General features: G+C 37.2%; 1 protein-coding gene across 1 annotated transcript in view; it reads right to left on the reverse strand.

Annotated features, from left to right (window-relative positions):
• Positions 1–13,273: 13,273 nt before the first annotated feature.
• Positions 13,274–24,253, reverse strand: part of DEPDC4 (DEP domain containing 4) — a 362,627-nt gene continuing 351,647 nt past the window's right edge. The window contains exon 9 of the mRNA XM_044087899.1: positions 13,274–13,666. Coding sequence (XP_043943834.1) covers positions 13,464–13,666 — 203 coding nt within the window. The 3' untranslated portion in view covers positions 13,274–13,463. The remainder of the gene's footprint in view (positions 13,667–24,253) is intronic.

Consider the following 24,253-nt stretch of genomic DNA (forward strand, 5'->3'; position numbering starts at 1 on the left):
TCACTTCTGGAAACTCTTCAGAAGGCCATATCTCTGTATAGGCAAATACTGCCATTTGTTTCTTAGCCTTTACCAGGGAACAGGACCGAGTTTTCATGCTGGGTATGTATTCCCAACACCCCCCCCCCCAAGATAGGAAAGAAGACTGTATTCATCACTTCTCTCCCTTCCCAAAGCCTACTCCTCCAGCATAGGATCCGAGTCAGGGCTTTATCCTTCCATGTCATGGAAATGGCTACATCCAGGTTATTTGTGGAAGTAAGAGCAGAAGGTAGTCACTGACCTTACAGCATTCTATGACCATACCAAAGACTTGTTTAGACAGCTTAGGTGTATGGCTGGATGCACATTCCCTATCTTCTCAGGAACTAAAACAAACTGAAAACAGAAAACATTTTGTGTTGGTAGAGAATAGATGGATGCCTTTTCTAACAATCTGAGGTTTCTTTTTTTAACACCTTTACTGAATTATCACCTGTGACATAGGCAAACTAACATAAGTAATAAAATTATATTAAGTTCACATCTACAGATGTTATACATCACATATATTGTTGTATACCAGACAAACAAAAGTACAGGCTGTACCTAGGTCAAGCCATAATTAGTATATCCACAACAAATGCCAACTACAAATCATGACCTCACATGTCTTCCTTGCCCCAGATGTACTGAATGTCAGAAGACCTGGCGGCATAAGGCTAAGTGGTCTGGCGTCTACACTGTCTGCACAAACATATATACCAATACATACAGAAACCCTTTTCTTATCCATGTTGAAGAAACAACCAGAGAATTACAAGACCAGGAACACACAGCTAACAACATGTTCTGATATAGGGAAGGAACAACATCTACATACATAAATGCAAACAGAACTAGCCTAACCCTAATAGAGGTACAAACTGATCCTAGCAAATTGGTACAATCCAAAAGATCTTGTAGGGAAACCCAAAAAGGATGGAAGCAGGAGTGGACAGCTTCTGCTAAGCAAGATGGCCCAATAAAACCTGCCCTCTCCTTAGAGTGAGAGGAAGGTGTAAATGCTTAGAGATAAACACTGAACTCATGAAGCTGCAAAATCCTTATATCCTTAGTTGCCACAGAACTATCAAAAGAGGAAGAGTGGCCTTGCAAGAGAGTATGCCAGGCTCCATTAGTCCTGGAAAAATAATGAAGCAACTGGAATAATGCTGCTAAGTCCACTTCCACTTAGAAATAGTTACCTAAGACACAATGGTTGAGAACTCAAATGAAAGGAACAACAGCTGCTGGCTAAACCTAAAGTCAAAGTCTAAAACAAAATATAGACACACTGCCCTGTGTACAATAGTCCTGTGCAAATAATAACATGAGATATCCCGCCATAATCTCCTGCCAAATAAGCAAAATGATGTATTTACAGGGAAATGCACAAAAAGGTAAATCCATATTTTGTAAGGAATAAATCTGGTGTAGTATACTACTATTAAAAAAAGTAAGGATTAAAGGCTCAAAGATACCCTATGCCTGCAAAAAGGACAAAAGAGCTCAACCGCCATAAGGGCCTGCAATTCGGACACCTTCCATGCGCAAGGAAGGAATTCAAAAGTAGCTGCTCTTGCAAAGGATGTAGCTAACAAAAACGCAACATACAAAGTGGGGTTAGAAGCAGGAGTGGGAGCACTCATTGGGGTCCCCAAGCAGGAGTAGGAGCTCACAAAAAAACAAAGGGATGAGAAAACAATAAATGGTTTGGGGTCTAAATGATAAAAAAGAAATTGCTTGTCAAAATAAAAACAAATCTCATTAAATTCCAATGACTCTTCAAGATATTGAGCCACACTCAAATCCAAATCAGAAAACAAACCTTCTTTTAGGGTCTCACAAATTAAAAATCTCCAACATCAATTATTTGATACACTTGAAGCCAAAAAGGTCTTCTGGCTATAATTGAATTTCAAAACCTTTTGAAGCACACTTTGGCTATGGATTCAAACAGAAAACTTGGCAAGAAGCATGACAAATGCTACCAGTGCTAAACAGACTGCCACATCCATTAAACTGAAAGTACAATTGTCTTGCTGAGTCTTGAAGCTCCATTAAGAGGCACCAACGGACCAGAGTAGGGTACCAATTACTGCAATCCCAGAGGAGCTAATAAAATTCCTTTGGCCAGTCTGTGTGTGCCTTGCTGAGGCCTTTCTGAGGAGAGATCCATCTGGCTTGTGGATACACATGAAGATTTAAGGTCTGAAAGAAAGAGCATCCATGACTACAAAGGATTTTCCAACTGATTTTAAGTGATCCACTTTGGCAGCTGGATCTTTAGCTTTTTTTGTTCACAAAATTTTGTCTAAGGTTCTGCATGGAGGAGAAGCGAACAGATCTATGTCACATGATGTTTCCACTAAACACACTGTCATAAATTGCCTGTGCAGTGATAAGAAACTGTTAAAGATTGTAGCATTTTGTTTGACATCGGCTGCAAAGCTTTCTGTTGCTCAGCAAAGACATTGCTAAGAGCTTGAAGATTGAAAGAATGTGTTTCCCCCATTTTAATTGTGTCTGTGCCTGCATGTGTTCATGTGCCCTGTGTGATGTAATCCCCATGATGATTGTGGTGTTGTTGTTCCAGTAATGCAAACCCTGATGCTAACATGTGCTTGCTCTGATATGTAGATGCAAACTGGACTACTAACATCTCACTTGTATCCAGATTCTATTCAGCTGTGTCTGGCAAGTCTTGTCTGAACTTTCCTTAAGTATCTGCTGAGTGCCCACTCTGTGTGTGAGGCATCTGCTGTTTAGGTGTGCTTCCTGGAGCCCACCACAAAAATTCCCCTTGTTTGGTGACATTCATTATTGGACCACAACAATCAAGATTGAATGCAAGGTTTGTCGGACAGACAGTGAATCCTCATTAGCAGTCTGGCATCATGATTGGCATTGATACAAAAGAGAGCTTGAGATATTTTGAATGGCAAGGCCCAAGCAGTCATAATACCCAGTCAAACCTAACTGATGGACTAGTCTTGCAGCTTGCAGAGATTCTTTTGTGGTTGATCACAGAAAAAAGAATCCATCTTTTGTCCGGGATCAAACACCCCAGAAAGGCCATTAGTTGAGCTGGTACTTGTTTCAGCTTTAGGCAGATTCACAAGAATACCTAGATTAAATTAGCTTAGCTAGTGGCATATTCAAAGTCTGAAGAAGCGTCCCTTCCTTCAGCCAGGGTCAGACAAATAATCCAAGAGTAGATGCAGATCAGGCCTTTTGAGAGGATATCATGGGAAGAGAAACCCTTGTAATACTAAATGCCTGATAGGCCAGCCTTTATTGGCAACTACACTGTGTAGATGCTGATCAAGGGCAATGCAGAGACAGAGAACTGAGAATTAGTCTGTGAAAGCGCCCAGATACTTCCTGCAAATTGGTCTGAAGACATGTCCAGAGATCCTTTGACAGAGGAAGTTTCCCACCAGCGATCAACATTCAGAAGAGAGGTTTGTCAGATAGGAGTTGACAGGAGACAGAATCAAAATTGGTCTCCACGTGTTCCCCTTTTTTGGTTGGTCCTTTCTTTTCCCCTTTTGTTAAGACTGCTTTCAGGCACTTTGACAGCTGAGAAATTATGGGCAAGAGACCTTTGCTTGTGAGCTTGTGTATCTCTTTCCTTTCTTGCTTGTGAATGTCCTTTCCTTTTTTGAAAGGAGGCAAAGGTATGGAAATAAAAGGAGTAACCGTGTAGACCATAATGTTCCTGTGCTGTGTCTTGGGTCCATGGCCTCTGAAAAGGTAATGAAGGTTACCAACTTTCCTCCCAGTGGTGTGAGAAGGCCAGACCACTGCCAGGCGAGTGCTAAAACTGAGCTGAAGTGTGGCACCCTGCCCTGACTGACCCCTGAGAGGGTGAACCCTGCCCTCAGGTGAACTCTCAGTTCTGGAACTCAAAGACCTACTAAGAAACCTCTTTGAGTCTAGACCTACCCCGTCTAGACCTACCCCCTAGACTAGAATTCATACCAAAGTAGGCCAACACACCCTAAACTTGGGAATTGAATCTGCAAAATACTTAGCACCTCGCATGATTTAAATCTTGTCTTCCATTTTAGACTAAACAACATTTCAGAGTTCCTAACCAACAACACATCTAAGTGTTAATCCATGCTCAAATCAATTCTGATCATGCTCAGCTAAATTCTGATCCCTCAACCAGGCGTGCCTGCGAAGAGTTCGAACCACATTGCCCAACCCCAAAACCACAACCAGCATCAAAACACCCAACAAAGCCAGAAACTACACTAAATAATGCAACCAAACAACTCAATACCTTCCTTCAAAGCATCACAATGGCCAAAGCATTGAGAGTAGAGATAAATTTAGAATTTCATAATTTGAAACTTTCAATTCCAACTCTGGAAACCAAAGTTCTGGAATTTCACCATTTCTGAAGTACACTATCTTTTCCCTTTCCTCTTTATCTGGAAACACAGGATTCTTTTTTGCTAGGAGAAGGAAACACACCTTCAGACACCTGTGCACATTTTAAACAGAGTCCCTTTAACTCTTCTAGGAGGGCATGAGCTCATATCAGCCCTATAAAATCTAAAAACCATATCTGGAGCAGAGGGAACAGAGCTCAAGAGGCAAAAGCCTCTGCAAAAACATCTTAGGACCACATCAGCTAAAGGCCTATGCTGTAAGGCCTAAAAAATATCCTAAGCCTTTCCCTAATTCCCTTTCTCTGAAAATGAAAATCCCACAGCCTGGAGAATGAATGAAAGAGGAAAAGATGAAGAGAAAGGGAATCTGAAAAGAAAAAGGAGGAGAAGCAGAGGAGAATCAGTCATAAGGATCAGAATCCTGCAAGTCTTCTCCCGAAGACTCTTTCCCCGAACTCAGAAGCATCGGAGGCCTGCTATCAACTCCCCCTGTTAAATCCACCCTTCAGGACTTATCAGGAGGGGGCAATCTTTGGTATCCAATTCTAATGTAAATAATCTGCATCACTTCTCATATGCCTACCAGCAGACCCTGCCAGACCTGAAAGACTCTGCCTTGGGGTCTGCCTGCAAACCTGGCCTGCCCTAGGGCTTGGGGGAAGCAGGGAAGGCCCTTTACCTTAGGAGGAAGGGAAGGTCTACTCCTGAGGCACACCTGAAAGCTGCCCCTGTCATCCTATCTCAATAAAGTCTCTCCTGCTGATCCAAGAAATTTCTGGCAGAAACTGAACCACCTTGCTAGGCCTAAAGACCCGTTTGTCCTTGCGCTTTTTTGGCGGCGGGCGGTCGACCGGCGGCATTCATTTTATAACCACACCGCTTCAAAAAACTAACCTGCTTTAATCTAATCTTCTCTTTTTAGTGCGATTTGACAAACAACAGCCAGGCGACCATGACAGATATACTAAGCACACAGTAAAGCGAGGTACCTAAGGTAGTATATCCCCTCTGAGGGTAATTATTTCACTTTTCTGACATTGACATCTTTAAAATGCGTCGAAAAAAACCAAAAATATAAAAAACCAAAATAAATACGCGGATTCGACTTAAAACTTGGATTTGGTCTGAAACTCCGACTTGAAACCTGCACCGGCCAACCTGCACTCTGCAGCTGATCGGGACCAGAAAAAGACGATGATAGGAATGATGTCATGCGCGCATTTTTGTCCTGACCCTGACTGAAGACTATCTATAATGCAGATGACGCCAGCCATATACTTTTGGTATCGGGGGCCACTGGACAGCGGACTACCCAAGTGTTAGGACTGCAGCAATGTGGTATGAAGAACATCATTACATATTTTTTTCAGTTCCTGTCTTCTCTCAATCATTCATCCTCCAAACATTGTTCTGCATGCATTGTTCCCACAATTTCCATTTTTAAAGTTATTTACTTCTAACCTTTCCTAAAGATCCCACCTTCTGTTTTTATCTCTGTTACAATACTCACTACTCAGATTTTGATATCCATTTTCCAGAAATTGTTTTTGTCAACTAACAGATTTAAACTTAAGGGCTTAGTATGTCTAGGCAATTCAGATCCTGTATCCCAGTTCAAAAAAATCATTTCCTTAGTTACACTCATTTGCTCACCCTGTATTCTTTACAGAATACTATGTAGGGAATTTTTAAAGTCTGCCAATTCATTATACTTTGAGAACATATGCTCCCAGCAAAATCCTTCTTCCCAATTACACATTTGCCGCCTACCTGAGGAAAATTCTTTGTAGTCTACTTGGGGTATAAAAGTATCTATGCAAATACTTCCAGGCAAACATCCTTGTTGCACATCTGGGAGCCATATATATGACCTCCCATTGTTTTTGTGCGAATTGCACACAATCACTCTTCCTAATCTTTTCTTACCTGTTCTGATTGATTCCTATAGTTATAGTGCAATACTTTATATGCCCTACTAATCCCTTTAACAGCAGCTTCTGTTCTAGACTCGGTTAAAAACTCGGCTAGTGCAGGTCTTTCATTTATGATTCCCCTATCCCTTTATCTTTGTCTGTATGCATATCAGTCCCTGATAGGGAAGGCAGTCACTAGCCTGCAATCCAAATGTCTTCTTGACCTCTTCCCATTCTATTACCTTTCCTTCTCTATTTGTTCCCAATTTCTTGGTTCCTTTGCTAGATTCCTTCAGTAAATTTCAGACCCCTTTTCCCTGTAATCCTAATTGCAATCATCCCTACTGGCAGAATCTCCTCTCTCCACTCCTGTGTTGGCTTAGTTCTTAGTATACGGAAATACAAACTAAACCTGGTCTGAATTAAGTTAACTATATTGGTAAACAAAAGCACTTGCATATTTCTATTTTAATTTTTTTTTATTAAAGGCAGTTGTATTTTCAGTTGGCACAGTATTTTATTTTGCCTTTGGTAAGAGAACCAACAGTGGCATTTTCTGCAGCCTGAACATTTACTTTATTTAGTTCTTAGTATACTTTCTGCTACTTTACAAATACAGTATTTTGTATGACTGTTATTCTCCTTAAGGATCAGCATCCAAAATCCCATTCTTTCATTATTTCTTGAAATAAGAACCCTTGCTTCATCACCATCCCTTTCACTTTGAACTGTAGCTTGTGTTATGTACAACAGTCTTACCTGTGCAACTCAAATATTCCTTCAAATCAGGTAATCCTCAAGTTCCTTGTTCTGTTGGGAGGATCAACGTATCCCACTTGACTCTTGCACTTTTCCCCTCCCAAATCAAATTTAAACTCTATTAATTACTATCCACAACTTCTTAAAATATGTCTGGTGTGTATAAAATTAAAGGGATTAAACATTTTTACTGCTTGTATCTTACTATCCATATCCATAGGCAAAAGCTTCCAGTTTCTCAGTTATTGAATCTTTTGTTTAGTCTCTTCCAACATACCTTTAGCTGCCATAACAGAATCCTTTTTATGTAGCCCATACTCCTAAAATCATTTTATCTTGTTCTCATAAATATGTGCATTGCTGAACCAATTAATGTGTGGGTACATAGTTTACAGTTATAGCCCTTGTTTTATCTTCATTTTATATCCTAAAAAAAAAACCTTGGAGCTGTCTCAGAATGATCCACAACACTGAGATCTCTTTTTTTGGTTTTATCAGGTACAAAAGATAGTCTGCAAATAAAGCCAACTTTTCTTAATTACCATACCAATTATATCCTTGAATTTCTGAGGCCCCTATTTTCTTTGGCAATGGTTCTAAATATGCCAATAGAGAGTTAGAAGAGGACATGCCTGCCTAGTTCCCCTGTTCAGACACAACTTAGAGTGGAGCCCTCCCACTTTAATTTTTGCTTCTGATCCCTCATATATCCTCCTGGTTAACTTTATTACTGTATCAGGGAATGCAAATGCAAATGCTTTCATTACTGTACTCATATAATCCCAGCTTATTCTGTTGAATGCTTCCTCTGCATCAAGACTCACTACCAATAGCAGTTTTTTTTCCCATTCTGATTTTCTCTGCATCATTGTTCTATTAATGTTAAATGTTTGACACCTCTCCACAAAACCACACTGATGCATATTTATCAATTTTGGAACACCTTTGCTGTTTTTTTTAGTATTTCTACAGATATTCATGGTCTAAAATTGAGAAGGACCTATATGAAAGCTGGATCAGATAGGTCTTTACCATCTTTAGGCATTACAGACACTGCAGCTTTTTCCTGGATGTTGGCATTTCCTCCTCCTTCTGAAATACTGTTAAACAAAACTTCCAGACTGATGTCTCTTTCTTCCCCTCCCAGCTTACACATTTCCACCAAAATATCATATATTCCTGGAGATTTTCCTATAGATTGGCAAGTCATCATCATTTCTCTCTCATCCTCTCCTGTCTTAATTGTTGAGCCTCATCGACCTTTAACCTTGGCATGCTTAAATATTTCCTTATTTCCATTTGTGCTTCTTCTTGATTTACCCATTTCTCTACTTTAGAAAGATTTTATAAAATTTGCAAAATATCTCAATACCTTTTAAGAATCTTTATTTAAATTTTCTTGTTATAGGCTCCCTAAGTTTGGCAAGAGCCGTTTCTGCTTTCTGTTGCCCAAATCATTATGCTAACAGTTTTTGAGCTCTGGGGTTATCAAACATTTGCTTAACAACAATCTTTCAAAACTCATGTACATTATTCCCAGTACTCGCTTATTTTCTCTGTACAACTCAACAGCCGTGCCTCTTCTTTCTCTGTGAGATTTCCCTTATTCTGCAATACATTAACCATCGTCAGCCCCTCTAAATTATTCTTGTTACTTTTTAACCATCTCTCTTTTATGTTTACCCCAAAACTCCTTTCAATACATCCCCCTCATTAGCTATAACTTCTTTATCTTCCCTAATAACTCCAGAATAATTTCCGCTACCCATTCCTTAAATTCCTCTCTTTTTAACAGGTAGTTAGGGAAGCACCAGTACCTCATTTATACCCTGCATTTTTATCGTGGTTATTATTGGTGCACAATCTGAAACAATTACTATATGTGTCACAGTTCTCACTTAAATGCAGAAGTTCCTATGAAATATTTCTATCTAGTCTAGTCCAGTCACTTTATCTTGGGAAATATGTAAATTCTCTCAGACTTCCAAATATTTTCAGACATTTCTTCAGAAATCTACACTCTTGTTATCTTTTCCTTTCCAGGCACCTCAGATACATCCTCATTGTTGCAAATCAAACTCTAGTCCCCACCTACAAGTAATATTCCCTGCTGGAAGCTCTTTCTCTGAAAAAATTTCTAAAGCTCCATAACAGTAGTTTTAGGTGGAATATAAATAATGCCAGTATAATCTTCATCCTTTGCCAGTAGCCCTTTACTACCACAAATCATTCATCTTTCTTCCCTCTATCAGTATTGGAGCTCTCTATAACTGCTCTTTCCACATTATCATGGAATGTGAATGACTGCAAATGCACAGACAAAAAAGGAAAGTACCACTATATTATGGTCAGCTATTAACATTCCCACCTATCATATATGACCGCTTTTTAAATGTCTATTTCCGTTTTTATCATGCATGCACCCACTAATGTTTGGCAGGTTGAATTTTTTTCTCATCTCCATTTGAACCCGTCACATTTTAGAAGACTTTGTTTTAATGAAAACAATCAAACAAAACTACAACCCCAGAACCCCACCCCCCCACAACTTGCTAACTTTTTTACAAACACACAAAACTATGTACCTCTTAATATAATGCAGTTTAACCCCTAATAGGAACAATTGTCCCAAATAGCTGCAAACATATACCTTATCTAACCTAAAGTAGAGGTTATACTGCTAATCTTAATCCAGGCATTTACCTATTCAAAAAAGAAAACAAACCTGCTATACGAGTATCTTTAAGACGCACAATAACAAAATGCTTTACTATAAAAAATGTAATTTTGATCATAAAAAGTTTTAGTGAAACAATTTCTAACAGTATTTTCTTACTGTTACCCCTTTCCTTTCTCTTCCCTTCCCCTTAGTGTCTTTCCACACATTAAAAGGAAAGATGTTAGGCAAATGCCTTTTAACTCCCCACAAGTTTAACAAAGTCAACAAAAGTATTTTCCTTACACATTTTCTTGCACATATTTCACAGATGTGATTGATGCATTGCAATCTAACATTTATTCACTAATTTATGTGATGCTCATCTTCTTCCTGTTTATCTCCATCTCCCAACTCCAGAATTTGGTTCAATTTCAAGGTACTCCTGATTCCTCTTCTAGTCAACTCCTGGGCTTTTCTTGGTCTTTCAAAGCATTTTTCTTTGGAACATTGGAAAAGGTTTCACTGAAGGTCTCTCCATGTGCTTTATTATCAGAAGAATGAGAAGTGGATTCTTCTTCTGCTTGATGGTTCACTTTTTGTTCAACAAACTTTTGTATTTCCACCTTAGCGTGTTCTGCATCAAAAATGACTAATCCTCCAAGAAAAAAAATATTCTTAAGACAGGTGGAAGCAGCAAGTTAAATCTCATACCTACCTCTCAACATTCCCTGATTGCTACAATAAATTTGTTTCTCCTCTGCCTGGTGTACAATGAATAATCATTTTCTGCAAACACTCTACCATCTCCAACTTTTAATACTTGGGCCTTTTGCCACAAAATTATCAGGACCACCTCTTTCTGTTGATTACATATATAGGTCTTGTCTGCTTCCCATGGCCAGGTTTGGAGCATACACACAATATGCCCTTTCAATTAACAGACTCTGCTATGGAATACCAGTCTAGTTGCTTATTTATGCTTTCATTAAATTAATACAGTTCATTCTTTCTAGTTTGTCCGGTAAATCAGAAAATCTCAGATTTTCTCTACATGCTCTGTCTTCTAATTCCATCATTTTTGAAACATCTCTTCTTGAGCAGTCTCATACTTATCCAGCCTTTTCTTCATTTCAATCTCAGATTTTTGAGGTTTTATCAGTTCATTTGAATATCTGTTAAAAGCTTCTTCCATTTTTTCCAACCTTTTGCTGTTCGCGTTTATATACTCCTTCAGTGTTTCGGTTAATCAGCTCTGAGCATACTTAACTTATTTTTTCCTCTAGATTAGTGGAAGCCATGTCTTGCATCAAAGCTGGAGCTTGAACTTCTTTTTGCTGAACAGCTGCAGGATTCTTCCCAGTCAGCATTTTCTCTTCATCCTTTCTTGGTGTTTTCTTTTAGGCTCTTTCTCTTCTTTGCTGGCATCCAGGCATTGTACTTGCTAGCCAGTAACTGAATTTACTAAATGTGACAGATTTCCTGGCCCTTGTCTTTCAGTTTCTTTTTTCACACTGGTAGAGCTGAAGTTAAAATGTTTTTCAGTGGGCAGTCATCTTAGAAACCCTAAACTAATAAATGTCTTGACCTTTAAAACAGAAGCACTAGTAGTCATCAAAATCTCAACTACAGCAATGAGATCAAGGTACACTGTATGGTTGACCTACTGGATACACAGATTACAAAGAAGTGAAATAAGGCAAACCCTTAACATAGATAAAATATTTTATTAATCTCTTAGCAGTAATTTAAAAAGGATCATTACATTCAAAAGAGCTCATCATGAGGTAATGAAGATTCTATGTAAACTTTAATAAATTAACAGAAACTCAGTAGAAGTGCACCAAGTAAAATTATGGCTATACAGCTATGAACATAATACGAGGGCAGGAAAAGTTTAACTAATATCAAGATATTAACCAAACAATCCCAAAAATGAAAATGAACCTTTAGGAGCTCTTCCACCCCAACTCAGTCATCCTGAATTCCACAGTTAAAACACATTTAACATAAAAATTAAGTTTTCACTTTAGCCTAGGAAAAAGAACAGTTCAAAACCTCAGATGGGGAGACGAGTGCAAAACGGTCCAAAATAAGAAAATCACAACACATTTGAATTATAGACATTGTTCTTGGAGTACCATCAAACAAGCTTCCAGCACTGACCTGGCTTGATAGAAAATTACAATGCAAACAGCAAATGTCAAGGAAAGGATCCACAGAAAAAAGTACTTCAAACAAATCGATGCATGTACAGGTAATGACTGGTTTCAAACACCTTTCAGAAATTAAAAAAAAAAAAAAAAACACTGTCATAAAAACCAAGGCCTCAAGTGGCTATATGAAACTGAAAGCAAATGCATGTATGTATACATTTATAAAGAGATATTTAATATTGTTTTACTTCCAAGACTTCCATGATCACCAAGCACCTCTATAGGTTTTTCTTCCTAGACTCACTCCCACCCTCCACAGCTGACATCTTTCATTAGCAATTCCCCAAATAGGCACACAGCATTTGAGCACAACTTGGACAAATCGGAGTATTCACTCTAGCAATTACAGCTGCAATTTCTCTCTCCATCAGAGGTTGTGGCACTGCAGTGGAAGAGACCATCTTCTTCCTCCCAAGATAAGACAGGTCAATACTGGCGGTTCACTCCCTACAATCCTCTAATCAGCCCTTACAGTACATTGTATTGGTTCACAGTCAGGAATTTACACATCTACTTCATGAAATCAGCTTACTTAAACAATCAAAACACCTATAGCTTAATGGGTACCACGTCTTTCTTGGGCATACTCTGAAGTCAAGAACTAATCAGTATTGCAAAACTGTAGCCTCACTTAAACTTGAGATGATTGAAAGAACATTAAGATGAATAAGTCTCTATAAACTGGTATAGCTCTGATAATGGAAGGGTGAATTCTAAATCTTCCAAAGCTTATTACTCATAGGTTTGGTTTGTGCAATTCCCTGCACAGAGTGCATCAAGACTAGACATACAAGGCCATGTCAAACCCTGAGCTTTTGGACATGCAGAAATACCAATCCCTCAGAGCCACACGCTCCAGGGATCTAAAGCTTATCACAATGAACAAAACATGCTGGAGGGATAAGTTCCTGACCCAGAGACTCCCTATACTGGGAATAGACTGCCCATACATGTCAAGTAGAGCGCCTCCTTGGCCCTCTTCAAAAGGAACCTTGACGACTGGATGGGAGATAGGAAATTTCTTGTCAGTTGCCCTGCTAGACAGGGGTCCAGGAAAGTAAATATCGTGGGAAGAAATATCCAGGGAATTGTTATGGCTAGGCTTGTATAGGCCTTATGGCACATAGCCTAGTACCAACCTATGAACCTAAGATATCAAAACTCACCTCAACCAAGTTAAGATACTAGAGACATTACTTAGCTCAAAATTATTAATATTTTTCCCCTCATTTGTTTCTCATTGTTAAAAATGAAGTGATTTAAACATGCTTGAAACATACAGTCATTGAAATGGCAATGTTGATATATTACTATTCTGTGACATTTCTCCTTCACTATCAATTATGTCAAACAATAAGAAAAGCATGACATAAAATACAAAAGTCTAGGAATGCAAATCATTTTCTATGAAGCAAAAGATAAAAACAAAATGGCCCTTTCATTAATTCCTTCTTTTTCTTCTGTAAGGTGCAAAAATGTGCAATTATTTGGTACACTAAAACAAATCAGTTGTAAACTGCTGAAGAAACAATACAGGATGATGCTTCTGAAACTCCTTAAGCAGTTTCTTCTTGTCCTTTATAGGAATGGACTGATTCTGGTCAATGCAGGCAATAAGATGTTGAAGCTGCTGTGCTGTTGTTTCCTGCTTCTGTTTTTCATATTCCTTCAGGGGCAGCATTTGACAAAATGTTAAGCCTAACAAGATGGAAAATGAGACAGGACAATAAAGGCTCAATTTAAATCTACACAAAGTGCTCAGTCACACAAACAGAATCTTCTTTCTGACTAGGTAAGCAGGCTCGATAAGTAGAGAACATTAAATATCACTGCTCAATGATTATACAATTTTTTTCTAGAACATGCATGCAACTTGCTGTATGACAGCAATGGACACTTTAGTGACTTCGCATTCTACATACAAAGAGCTTGTTGAGTTGCGTTATCAATATAGACTTCATAGTGCAACACTGTAAACTAAGCGAGCATGCACACAAGTCCATACCAGTATGAGAACAAGCAGAGTTGTTAGAGGTGAGCACCACTCTACAAAGCAGCTCCATTTCAAAAACCAGTAGTCATTTAAGCAACCACAATCACGATGCTTAAATGACTGAAAGTGTTTGTGTGTTAGATGTATCTACGCTTCCTAAGAGAGTTATTTTTTATATGCATAGTGGATATTTGATATATATATATATATATATATATATATATATATTTTTTTTTTTTTCTTTTCTTTCTAAAATGTCAATGAACTTAAACAAGGAGCTATTATAGTTTAGCAAAGTGCATGACACAGCAAAGAGCTGTTATACAGATACATAATTGTTAGTTAAGCTAGAAGACTTTGTCCACAACTGACAGTTTTTTTCCAGACCTTAACTCTTAACTTCAAAGATGGGAGGTGGTTGCCAACGAACTTGCTACAGCACTGAATTTATCAGAATTTATCAGAAATTTAAAAGGAATGCGAGGTTATACAGAAGCAGTTATCAAAAAACTTTAAAAAGCCTCTGCTTATTTTCTTCAATCCTTTCTTCAACAATCCATGTATTATGTACTTTGTAAAGTATACTACTTGATTTGTTTAGGAAAAACAACAACATACCCATTGATAATATGCAAATATGAATGCAATCTTTATAGTTTTACTTTTGAAGCCATAATTGCTCTGCACACTTCTCGAAGTAGACCTTTCTGCTAAACAATGTTTTACTATATACAACTATCGACATTTAATATAGATTTAATGAGACTAACCTGTTAAGACGACTTAATTCTTATGTAGTCTCTAGCAGTTCATTATCCCTTTTTGAAAATCTCAAGTTGTTAATTTCTCACTTTTTCCTCAATTCTAACACTGACCAAAACACAGATGTATGTGAAAAGCTGCACATACGCAAGATCTTTGTATTAACCTGAAAGAAATGAGCAGACAAAACGTGATATGCTCAGATTAAGTCCAAGACTCATCACGCAAGGCATTTTCCTTACTAACTTAACTACTAAAAAGATGCAATGCATTAATAATACAAACTAAGTACCACCTACTTCGTGATCTAAACTAAGATATTTACAAATGAGTTGCTTAGCCATACTCGCTGTATCATCCCCACTTCATAAAAGAGAGCGTCCGAAAGTTATTGTCAAGTGTTTTCCCTATTGCAAAGCAGAATGGAATTATGAGGTATTATCACTTCTTCCTAAAAATAGTCTTTGGTAATCATGAATCTCATATTGTTGAACTGCATTCTTTCACACCATCCTTGGTTTGTCAGAAGAAAATATTCTTGCACAATACATTCAGTTACATATTCAAGGATGTCAGTTATTTAGAAGTAGACTATTTTAACTTGCACTAGTAACTAACCTCCCCAAAATATGTAATTTATCAAACCAAATTTAAATATTTAAGAGATACTAGTTATCTGACCCTTAGTCTTTTTTTATTATACCTAATAAGATACTGATAAAATAAAAAAAGAAAAAATAACATGGATCTTTTCTGTTCCTGTTTCTTAAAGATAGCCTCAAACATTAAAATGTCATTTCATATGTTTCAGCTATCAGATTGTCTGACATGAAATCCTGTTTCTTTACACATACCAAAGATGCACTTATCAAATCTCAAATCTTGTAAAATCATCTAGCTGTCAGAATATTTTTGACAGAGTGCTCCATAGGGAATTTTTAAAACACATTATACTCCTGAAACACACATTCCCAGCTACCTCTTTCTTCCCCATTACACGTAAAATATTTGCTATCTATACAAGGAAAAATTCTTTGAAGTCTCCTTGGGGTATTAAAAAATAGCTATGCAAACACATCCAAGCAAAGATCCTAAACCTTCTAGACTTTGTTGCATACTTAGCAGCCACGCATGTCATGCCATTGTTCTCTTGTAAACTGCTTTTCCAGTCTCTTCTCAGTCTTTTCGTATCTCTGCGGATTGATTTTTATAGTTATCATGCAACATTTTATATGCCCTACTAATGATCTCTTTTATAGCAGCTTCTGTTCTAGAACAGACTAAAACCCCCAACAGATCAGGTCTATCATTTAAGATTCCCCTACCCTTTTCTCTTTGCCTGTACTCAGATTAACAGTCCCTGCTAGGGAAGGTGGTCCCTAGCCTGCAGACCAAACATCATCTTGCCCTCTTTCCACTCCCTTTCTTATCTCTAGTTACTTGCTCCCAATACCTTGGTTCCTTTGTCAGTTTTCTCCCGTAAATTCCAACCCCCCCTTGCCTATTTTCTGTACACCTATTTGCAGTCATCTCTACAGACAAATTCTCTTTTCTGCATTCATGTCTTGACCTAGTTCTTAGAATACTTTCTGCCATTTTATGAACATAATATTCTGTATGATTTTTATTGTCCTTAAGGATTTGCATCACAAATACCACTCTCTACTTCAACTTCCTCCTGCTTCATCATCATCCCTTTCCATTTTGAGTAAACCTAAATTACCTTGTTCTAGTGGAAGGATCAACTTAACCCACTTAACTCTTGCCCTCTTCCCCTCAAGCTAAACCCCTTCAACTCTTTATTACTGTCTACAACTTCTCCTCTGGCTGATAAAAATATTCCTGTACTGTATATAAAAATTAAAGGGACTAAAAACATCATCACTGCTTGTATCCTACTATCCATAAACAAAAGCTTCCAGTTTCTCAGTTTTGTATTATCCTTTATTTAGTCTCTTCCCACATATACTTAGCTGCCATAACATAAGCATTTTAAACCCATACTCCTAAATCTTTCACCTTATTATGACCCCATAAACATGGGTATTGCTGAACCTATTTGTGTGTGGGTATGACATTTATGGCTATAGTCTGTTTTATCTTCATTAATTTTATATCCCCAAAAGACACGAAATGGTCACAAAATGTTCCATGATACTGAGATGTCCCTTTCTCAATTTATCAGGTACAAAATAATATCTGCAAATAAAGCCAACTTTTCTTTATTACCATACCAATTATATTCTTGCATTTCTGAGACCCTTGTTTTCTTTGGAAATGGCTCAAAAAATATAAAGCAAATCACAAAGGGGAAAAGGGCACCCCATATATGGTTCCTCTGTTTAACACAAATAATCAGAGAGGAATCCTCCTCCAACTTTAACTCTTGCCTCTGGTCCTCATATATTCTCCTAATTAACCTTATTATTCTATCAGGGGAAAGCATATGCTTCCATTGGCCTGCTCATAAAATTGCAGTTTTCCCTGCATCAAAACCCAACAGCCATACCTTTTTATATTCTGCTTCCTTCTGGATCATCATTGTTCTATTAACATTGTCAAAATGTTTGCCTCCCCCCACCAAAACCACACTGATCTATATCTATCAATTTTCAAACATATTTTCCATTCTTTTAGCTAGCATATACAAATAATTTAGAACCATGATTTACAATTGCACTGGGTCTGATGGGTAATACAGCCCCCAAAGCTTCCTTCTAACATGTTGGTGCTTCTCCTCCTTTTAAAATAATCTTAAACAAAATATTCCAGATTTTATCACTTTCGTCTCTCCTAACTTCCAAATTTCCATAAGAATACCATCGGTTTCTGAAGACTGATTATACATTGCCGTTTTTTTTCCCTCATCCCCTCTTATCTTAACTGCTAGTTGAGACTAGTCTACCTCTAACCTTGGCATATCCATGTCATTCCATTCTTGTTCTTTGATTTCCACATTTCTCTGCTTTATACAAATTTTCGTAAAATTTCCAAAATGTCTCTAAATCCTCTACAGGACTTCTGGTTATTTTGTTATAGGCTCCTTAAGTTTGGTAACCACCTTTTCTACTTTCTGCTGCCTAGGTTGTTGTGATAAAAGATTTTTGTGCTCTGGAGTTATCAAAATAGTTGCTTAAAAGCAATCTTTCTAAACTTGTGCATATTATCCAGATACTACATTTTCTCTTTAGTACTCTGCATTTGGGCTGCCTCCTTTTCTGTGAGATTCCGCTTACTGTGCAATATTTTGATCTTTGTCAGTGCCTCAGAATAACTCCTGTAACTTATAACACACACACATTTGTTTCTACCCTGTTTTTAAAACTAGCTATAACTTCTGAATATGTTTCTTTCTTCCTCAACAACTCTGCAATAATCTATACTACCTATTCCTTAAATTCCTCTGCTTTTAAGAGTTAAGTGGAAAATGACAGGGTCTCATTTTTACTTCATTACCCTGCATTTTTATCTTTGTTTTTATTGGTGCATGATCTGAAACAGTTATTGGATGTTTTTAAGTTTTCAATTAAATGCAAATGTTCCTGTGAAATATAATTTCTATATACTCTAGCTCAGTTACTATACCCTTGGGGAATCATATGCAAATTCTGTTAGAGTTCCTACTATTGAATTCACATCTTCCATACTAAATATTTTCATATTTTTTTTCAGGAACTTACCATTTTTTTGTTATATTTTCCCTATTAGGTCCCCTGATAAAACCTCACTAATGCAAATCAACGTTCAATCCCTACCTATAAGCAATATTCCCTGCTGAAAGCTGATTTCTCTCAAAATATTTTTAAGTGCCATAATGGCAGTTTTTGGTGGAATATAAATACATGCCAGCATAATTATTCTTACTAACCAACATCCCCTTACTACCACAAACCTACCATTGTCTTTTTCCATTCTTCTAATCACTACTGGAGCTGCTCTAACAACATAACTACTCCCCTTTTCTTTGTCCTTGATATTCTGCTGAATATCCATCCTGAAATCCTTTCTTTGTCAAATTCACATGCTCATTTCCAAATGTCTCTCCTTCAGCATTGCCATTTGCACTCTGCATATCTTAATACAATTCAGTACTCTTCCTTATTGATTTCATCTATAAGGCTATTTGCATTCTCAAGAAAATATGGACAGTGCAGCCAATCATTTAAAAAAATATATTGCCCCCCACCTATTACACAACAGTTTTTTTTAATATCTATTTCTAACTTTTGTGTGACAAACACACACTTTTGCCAGGGTTTTTTTAAACAGTTTTCTTGTTTCCATTTTAACCTGTCAGGTTTTCAAGACTTTGTTTTAATGAAAAGCTCCAAAGCAAAAAACTGAATACATTTTCAAACACCCCAGCCCCTATTAATTTAGATAAACACACAAAACTATGTACATCTTCAAAAAATAAAATTTAACCCTTCAGATGGAGCAATTGCTCTAAAATGATAGCTGCACCCACAAGTATTACCTAGTCTAAAATTATGGTTAACCATGCTAAAGCTCATGCGACAGTTTGTGCAACAACTTGAACGGATTGCTGTCATCTCTATTTCGCTTCCGGATATGAAAAACAACTTGTATGCTTTCAGAAAACATTAACTTTTAGCTCTAAAAAAAAAGTGTACACACCATCTTTAAATAAAACTGAATTGTACATTGTTCTATTAATTATTAAGACTGCTTGGGAGGTTGATACCTATTATTCATGTCCCATAACTTCAGACTTATTTTTCACTTTACTGTTTGCCATTGTACCTTTAAATTTTACATTTCCCTCAGCAAAGAATGTGGAGAATTATCAAGCTTAATTGCTTGCACCTGCAGACAGCTCATCTCCATGGAAAGTACTCAGCAATGAATCTTTAAAATTTCACTCTGATCAAAATGTACAGCTACCTTAAGCTGCAGATTTCTTGGTTCCCACTGAACACTGGTTAATGACTACACTTTGAGTTTAACCACATTGTCAAAACCCATATGGTGGATAATGCAGTTAATCGAAAAACTGACAAAGCCACACAACACCCACCAACAACTCAATGTTTTTGCAGAGGGGTAACTCCCCCTGCACCCCTAGACACCATGCTATTTATACCAACTCCAAGTTCATACTACAGTGGGGAAAAGGGCAAATTCCCTGATCCCCACTGTATCACAATCTCAGTCGGAATGGATGGATGAACCAAACTGTCGACCATATGGTCTTGACCTTGTGGGTTTTGACAATTTAGTAGTTCTGACAGACCCTTCCACAAATGCAATTGGTGCTTTATAGTATTCCATTTATTCACTAATTCCAGTGTTGCTGGTCTTCTTCCTGTTTATCACCATCTCCCAACACCAAACTCTGGTTCGAACAATGGAAAAGGTTTCAGTGGCAAAGTCTCTCTGAACTTTACTGTCAGAAGAATGAAAAGCAGGGTCCCCTTCTGCTTACAGGGTCCCCTTCTGCTTATTGGATAAACAATTTCCTTCTTAGCCTGTTTTGCATCAAAAAAATGTCTAAGACAGATGGATACAGAAGCCTGAATATCACACCTGCCTCTCAACTTTACCTGATTGCTGGGAACAATTTGCTTCTTTTCTACCTGGTGTAAAGTGGATGATCATTTTCTACAAACACTCTGTTGTCTCCAGTTCTTAATATGTTGCCCACCTGGTCAGTTTTGTCAGAATCAACTCTTTCTGCTGTTATGATTACATTTTTACTAATATAGGTCTTGGCTACTTTCTCATGGTTAAGTTTGGAACATATACTCAATGTGCCCTTTCAATTGACAAATTTTGCTATGGAACACCAGTCCAGCTGCTTATTTGTGCTTTCATAAAATTAATACAGTCTGCTCTTTCTAACTTCTCTGATACAGCAGGAAATCTCAGGTGATCTCTGTTCACTCGTCTTATAATTACTGTTTTTTTAAATCACTCTTCTTGAGATGCCTCATGCGTAGCTGGCTTTTTCTTCATTACATTTTCTGCATTTCATCCACTGATTTTTGCAGTTTTATCAGTTCATCTGAAAAACTAGCTAAAGCTTCTTCTATTATACATTCCTTAAAGTTTCATTTATTTTAATCACCTCTGAGTACATCTGATTTATTTTTCTAAACTACTGGTAGCCATATTTTGAATTAAAGCTGAAGTTTGAAATGTTTTTTGTTGAACAGCTGCAAAATCCTTCCCAGACAGTGATTTCTCAATCTTTTCTGGTTGATTTTCTTTCAGGTTTCACAAATTTCTTCTTCGCTGGCATCCTTACTAGCCAATAACTAAATTTTACCCACAAAACAGTTTCAATGGTACTCCTTTTTCTCAGTTTCTGTTTTCGCACTAAAAGAGGTGAAGTTAACTGTTGGTCAGTGTACAGCCATCTTGGAAGTCTTAGAAGATAAGCTCCTAAGGTACTAGGTCTGTGCAGATATCTTGGAAGTCCTAGAACATAAGTTTTGAGGTACTAGATCCTATGTATGCATTCTTAGACAAATCTAAGCTCAAATTAATAAATCTAGAAATAACTAGGCCTAATCTAAATAAACTGTAGTTTCTGCATGTTCGTTATTTCAACTATAAAGTCACTTCCATGGTTACTTATTTGTAGCTATATTTCCCCAATTTCATTTCTCATTTCCTTATATTGCCTCCAACTTATTAACAAGGACTCTGTTACGTTTCCCTCACAAGGATTTGAAAATAGTATAAGAAACTACATGAAGCTGTGAAGAAAAATTGGAATTTCAACTTGTCCTACTAAATTTGATCCACTTTGGTCCTTGTTAACTTCAGAAAAAATAATTCCCCTTATGAGAATTCATATACAGATGTGTGTAAACTAATTATAATATACCCATAACTAAAGGTAACAGCTTTAATCGATTTATAAATGCATCAACTTACCAAATCATATTGATTACCACCCTTTATAAAAAGAATGTTTCCATACAGTTTTCCATGAGTATTATAATGCTGAAACTTCTCGTTAAACCCAAGTTAATTTGTTCTTTGTGAACCATCAAATGAATATATTAAATACTTGCCTATAGTTTCTTGCTATATTACCTATAAAACTAGGATGTGGCCGCCTATTGCTGCATTGTGTATGAAACCAAATTCTCTTAGATTACCAATGGCTAGTTAGCAATGATTCTGATTAGGATACATTTGTTAATTTACTTTGCTATTAGTGTAAACTTTAAAAAAAATTATTTTGCATTCACTGAGGTCTTTAAGCACTAACAGCTTCTCTGTCTGCCTCTTCAGATCTGCAATTATATAAAAATAAATCTTGTCAGTCTAAGTTTGCTTCAACTTACAATCTCAGAACATCCTCTTTCTACAGTCAGTCATTCATTCATTCAACTGATTTAATCACCTTGTCTATCACTGCACCCACTTTTTAAAATCACTAAAACTGATGGCTCTTTTATGTAGATTCTACTCTAGGTGCCGTGTGTGCTAGTGTTTTATAAAACCATCATATCACAGGAATGTAACCCATAAGCAACCATTCTCTTTCCAAATGCAGCACATCTGAATGTACTATATGAAAATCATGTACACAATGTTCCAAAATATTCAACAGTTTTGTTTTCAGTGAACAAGTAATAAATAACCTCAAAAACATGCTCATTTTGTTAATATCTGGCACCTTGGAAACACATCAGTATCATGTTCCCTCCTTTCCAGCTCCGCAAAAAAGCATGCAAAGCAAGCAAAAAAAAAAAAAAAATTTTTTTATATATTTAGTAAACATAAGCTTTTTTTCACAACACTGTAGTTTGCATATCATTCCAGTTTATCTGTAAAATCAAGTAGTTCCTATACAATCTGTTCCTTTAAATCTCTAGTAAATACCAGTACTATCACTGTCTTTCAAATCTGAAATGCAGCCAGTCATCAAATCTTAAGCTAGCCTTGTTCCCTTAACATCATCTGGAATATCTTAAACATAAGAAAACATATTTCACAATATGCCTAACTTAATCATATGAATAACTCTACCATTTTTCACTTGCAAATCAACTGCTGATCTGCACTAGGCAAATAAAATCAGCTAATGCATTCCCTCACGCTAGAATCTTCAAATATCACTTTCTAAAAATATATATATAAATAAATAATATTCCTCTCAATGTAATATGCAATAACCGTCTAAAACATTTTTAAATACAGCAGGTTGCATTACTGCGAGTACGTCTGTGTGCAGGAAATATAAAACAGACTTCAAGAAATGGCTGTTAAACAACTAAGGGATAAAGCCCTGACTCAGCACAGCCAATTAGGGTTTGATTAACGGTTCAGAAAACTGACGGAGCAGCAAGGGAAGGGACAGGCATGCCCAATCCCAGGTGGAGGATGTTTGCTGATATGGTACTTAATTGGGAGTGGTTCAAAGAGGGAAGTTGCCCTCAGATGTTAACAAACCTGGTGGGTAGGTAGAGAAAGAAAAGTGGGCAAGTCATAAACCCCCCCCACCCCCAGGTTATTGGTTCAAAAGGTTTTATTTTCTAACTGGTAAAGAAGATGTATTAGTCCCTCTCCAAACATCTTTGTCATCACATTTTCCTCTCATTTTGCATTTCTTTAATACAAAAAGAAATGTATGGAAGAATAACTCAAATGTTTCACTTCTCTCTTTTTGCCCTGCAAAATATGCCATAATGTATATTTTGTTATTAGTCATGAACGGTGTATTGCAACACCAAGTGGAATGTTCAGTACTAAGTCTTATGTGCATGGGAGTAACATTTTGTCAAGTAATCACATTAACACCTCTTGCCATTATCTTGCAGTCAGTCATAGGCAAAAAAAAAAAAAAAAAAAAAGGAGTTATGTCTTACCATAACATTCCATTTGTGTTGTCGATCTTCACCAATCCTTGACATTGGTTTGGTGCTGAACCTCGGAACAGAAACAGCTGTTTATTTCAGCTCGTGATCTCCATACTCTCGAGCCAGGCTCTACCCATAATGCTTCTCTCGGAGATTACCTCAGATCAAAATTTGCCAAGGAGTGGCAGTCAGACGTGAAAGGTCATAGATACAAGAGTTAGATTAACAGAGGTCAAATATGAGTCCTTAAAGGAAAACACTCCTAGGGCCAAATTCGGTCTACCAAGAGTCTCAGGATGGGGATGTCAAGGATTGAAGATATACAACACAGATGGAACGTTATGGTAAGACATATCTTCTTTATCTGATGTTGTCAATCTTCACACAATCCTTGACAGTGGGATAGAGTCCCCAGCTACTTTAGTCTCGGGAGGTTTAACGGAAGAATATTCCTAAGCACCAGAGCGCCAAAGGATGCTCTTCCCCTTGAGATCTGATCCAATTTGTAATGATTGATAGCGGTATGATGAGAAGACCAAGTGGCTGCTGCACAAATGTCATCTAACAAAGCTCTGGCATGAAAGACTGCAGATGTAGCTACTGCTTTTGTAGAATGGGCTTCAATTGTTTTTGGGAGCTGGAGTCCTTTAGAATGATAAACGAATGTGATGCAGTCTCTAAGCCATTAGAAAC

Source organism: Protopterus annectens, chromosome 11.part0 (assembly GCF_019279795.1).
Source record: "Protopterus annectens isolate FY-2018-M chromosome 11.part0, PAN1.0, whole genome shotgun sequence".
Lineage (NCBI taxonomy): Eukaryota > Metazoa > Chordata > Ceratodontiformes > Protopteridae > Protopterus > Protopterus annectens.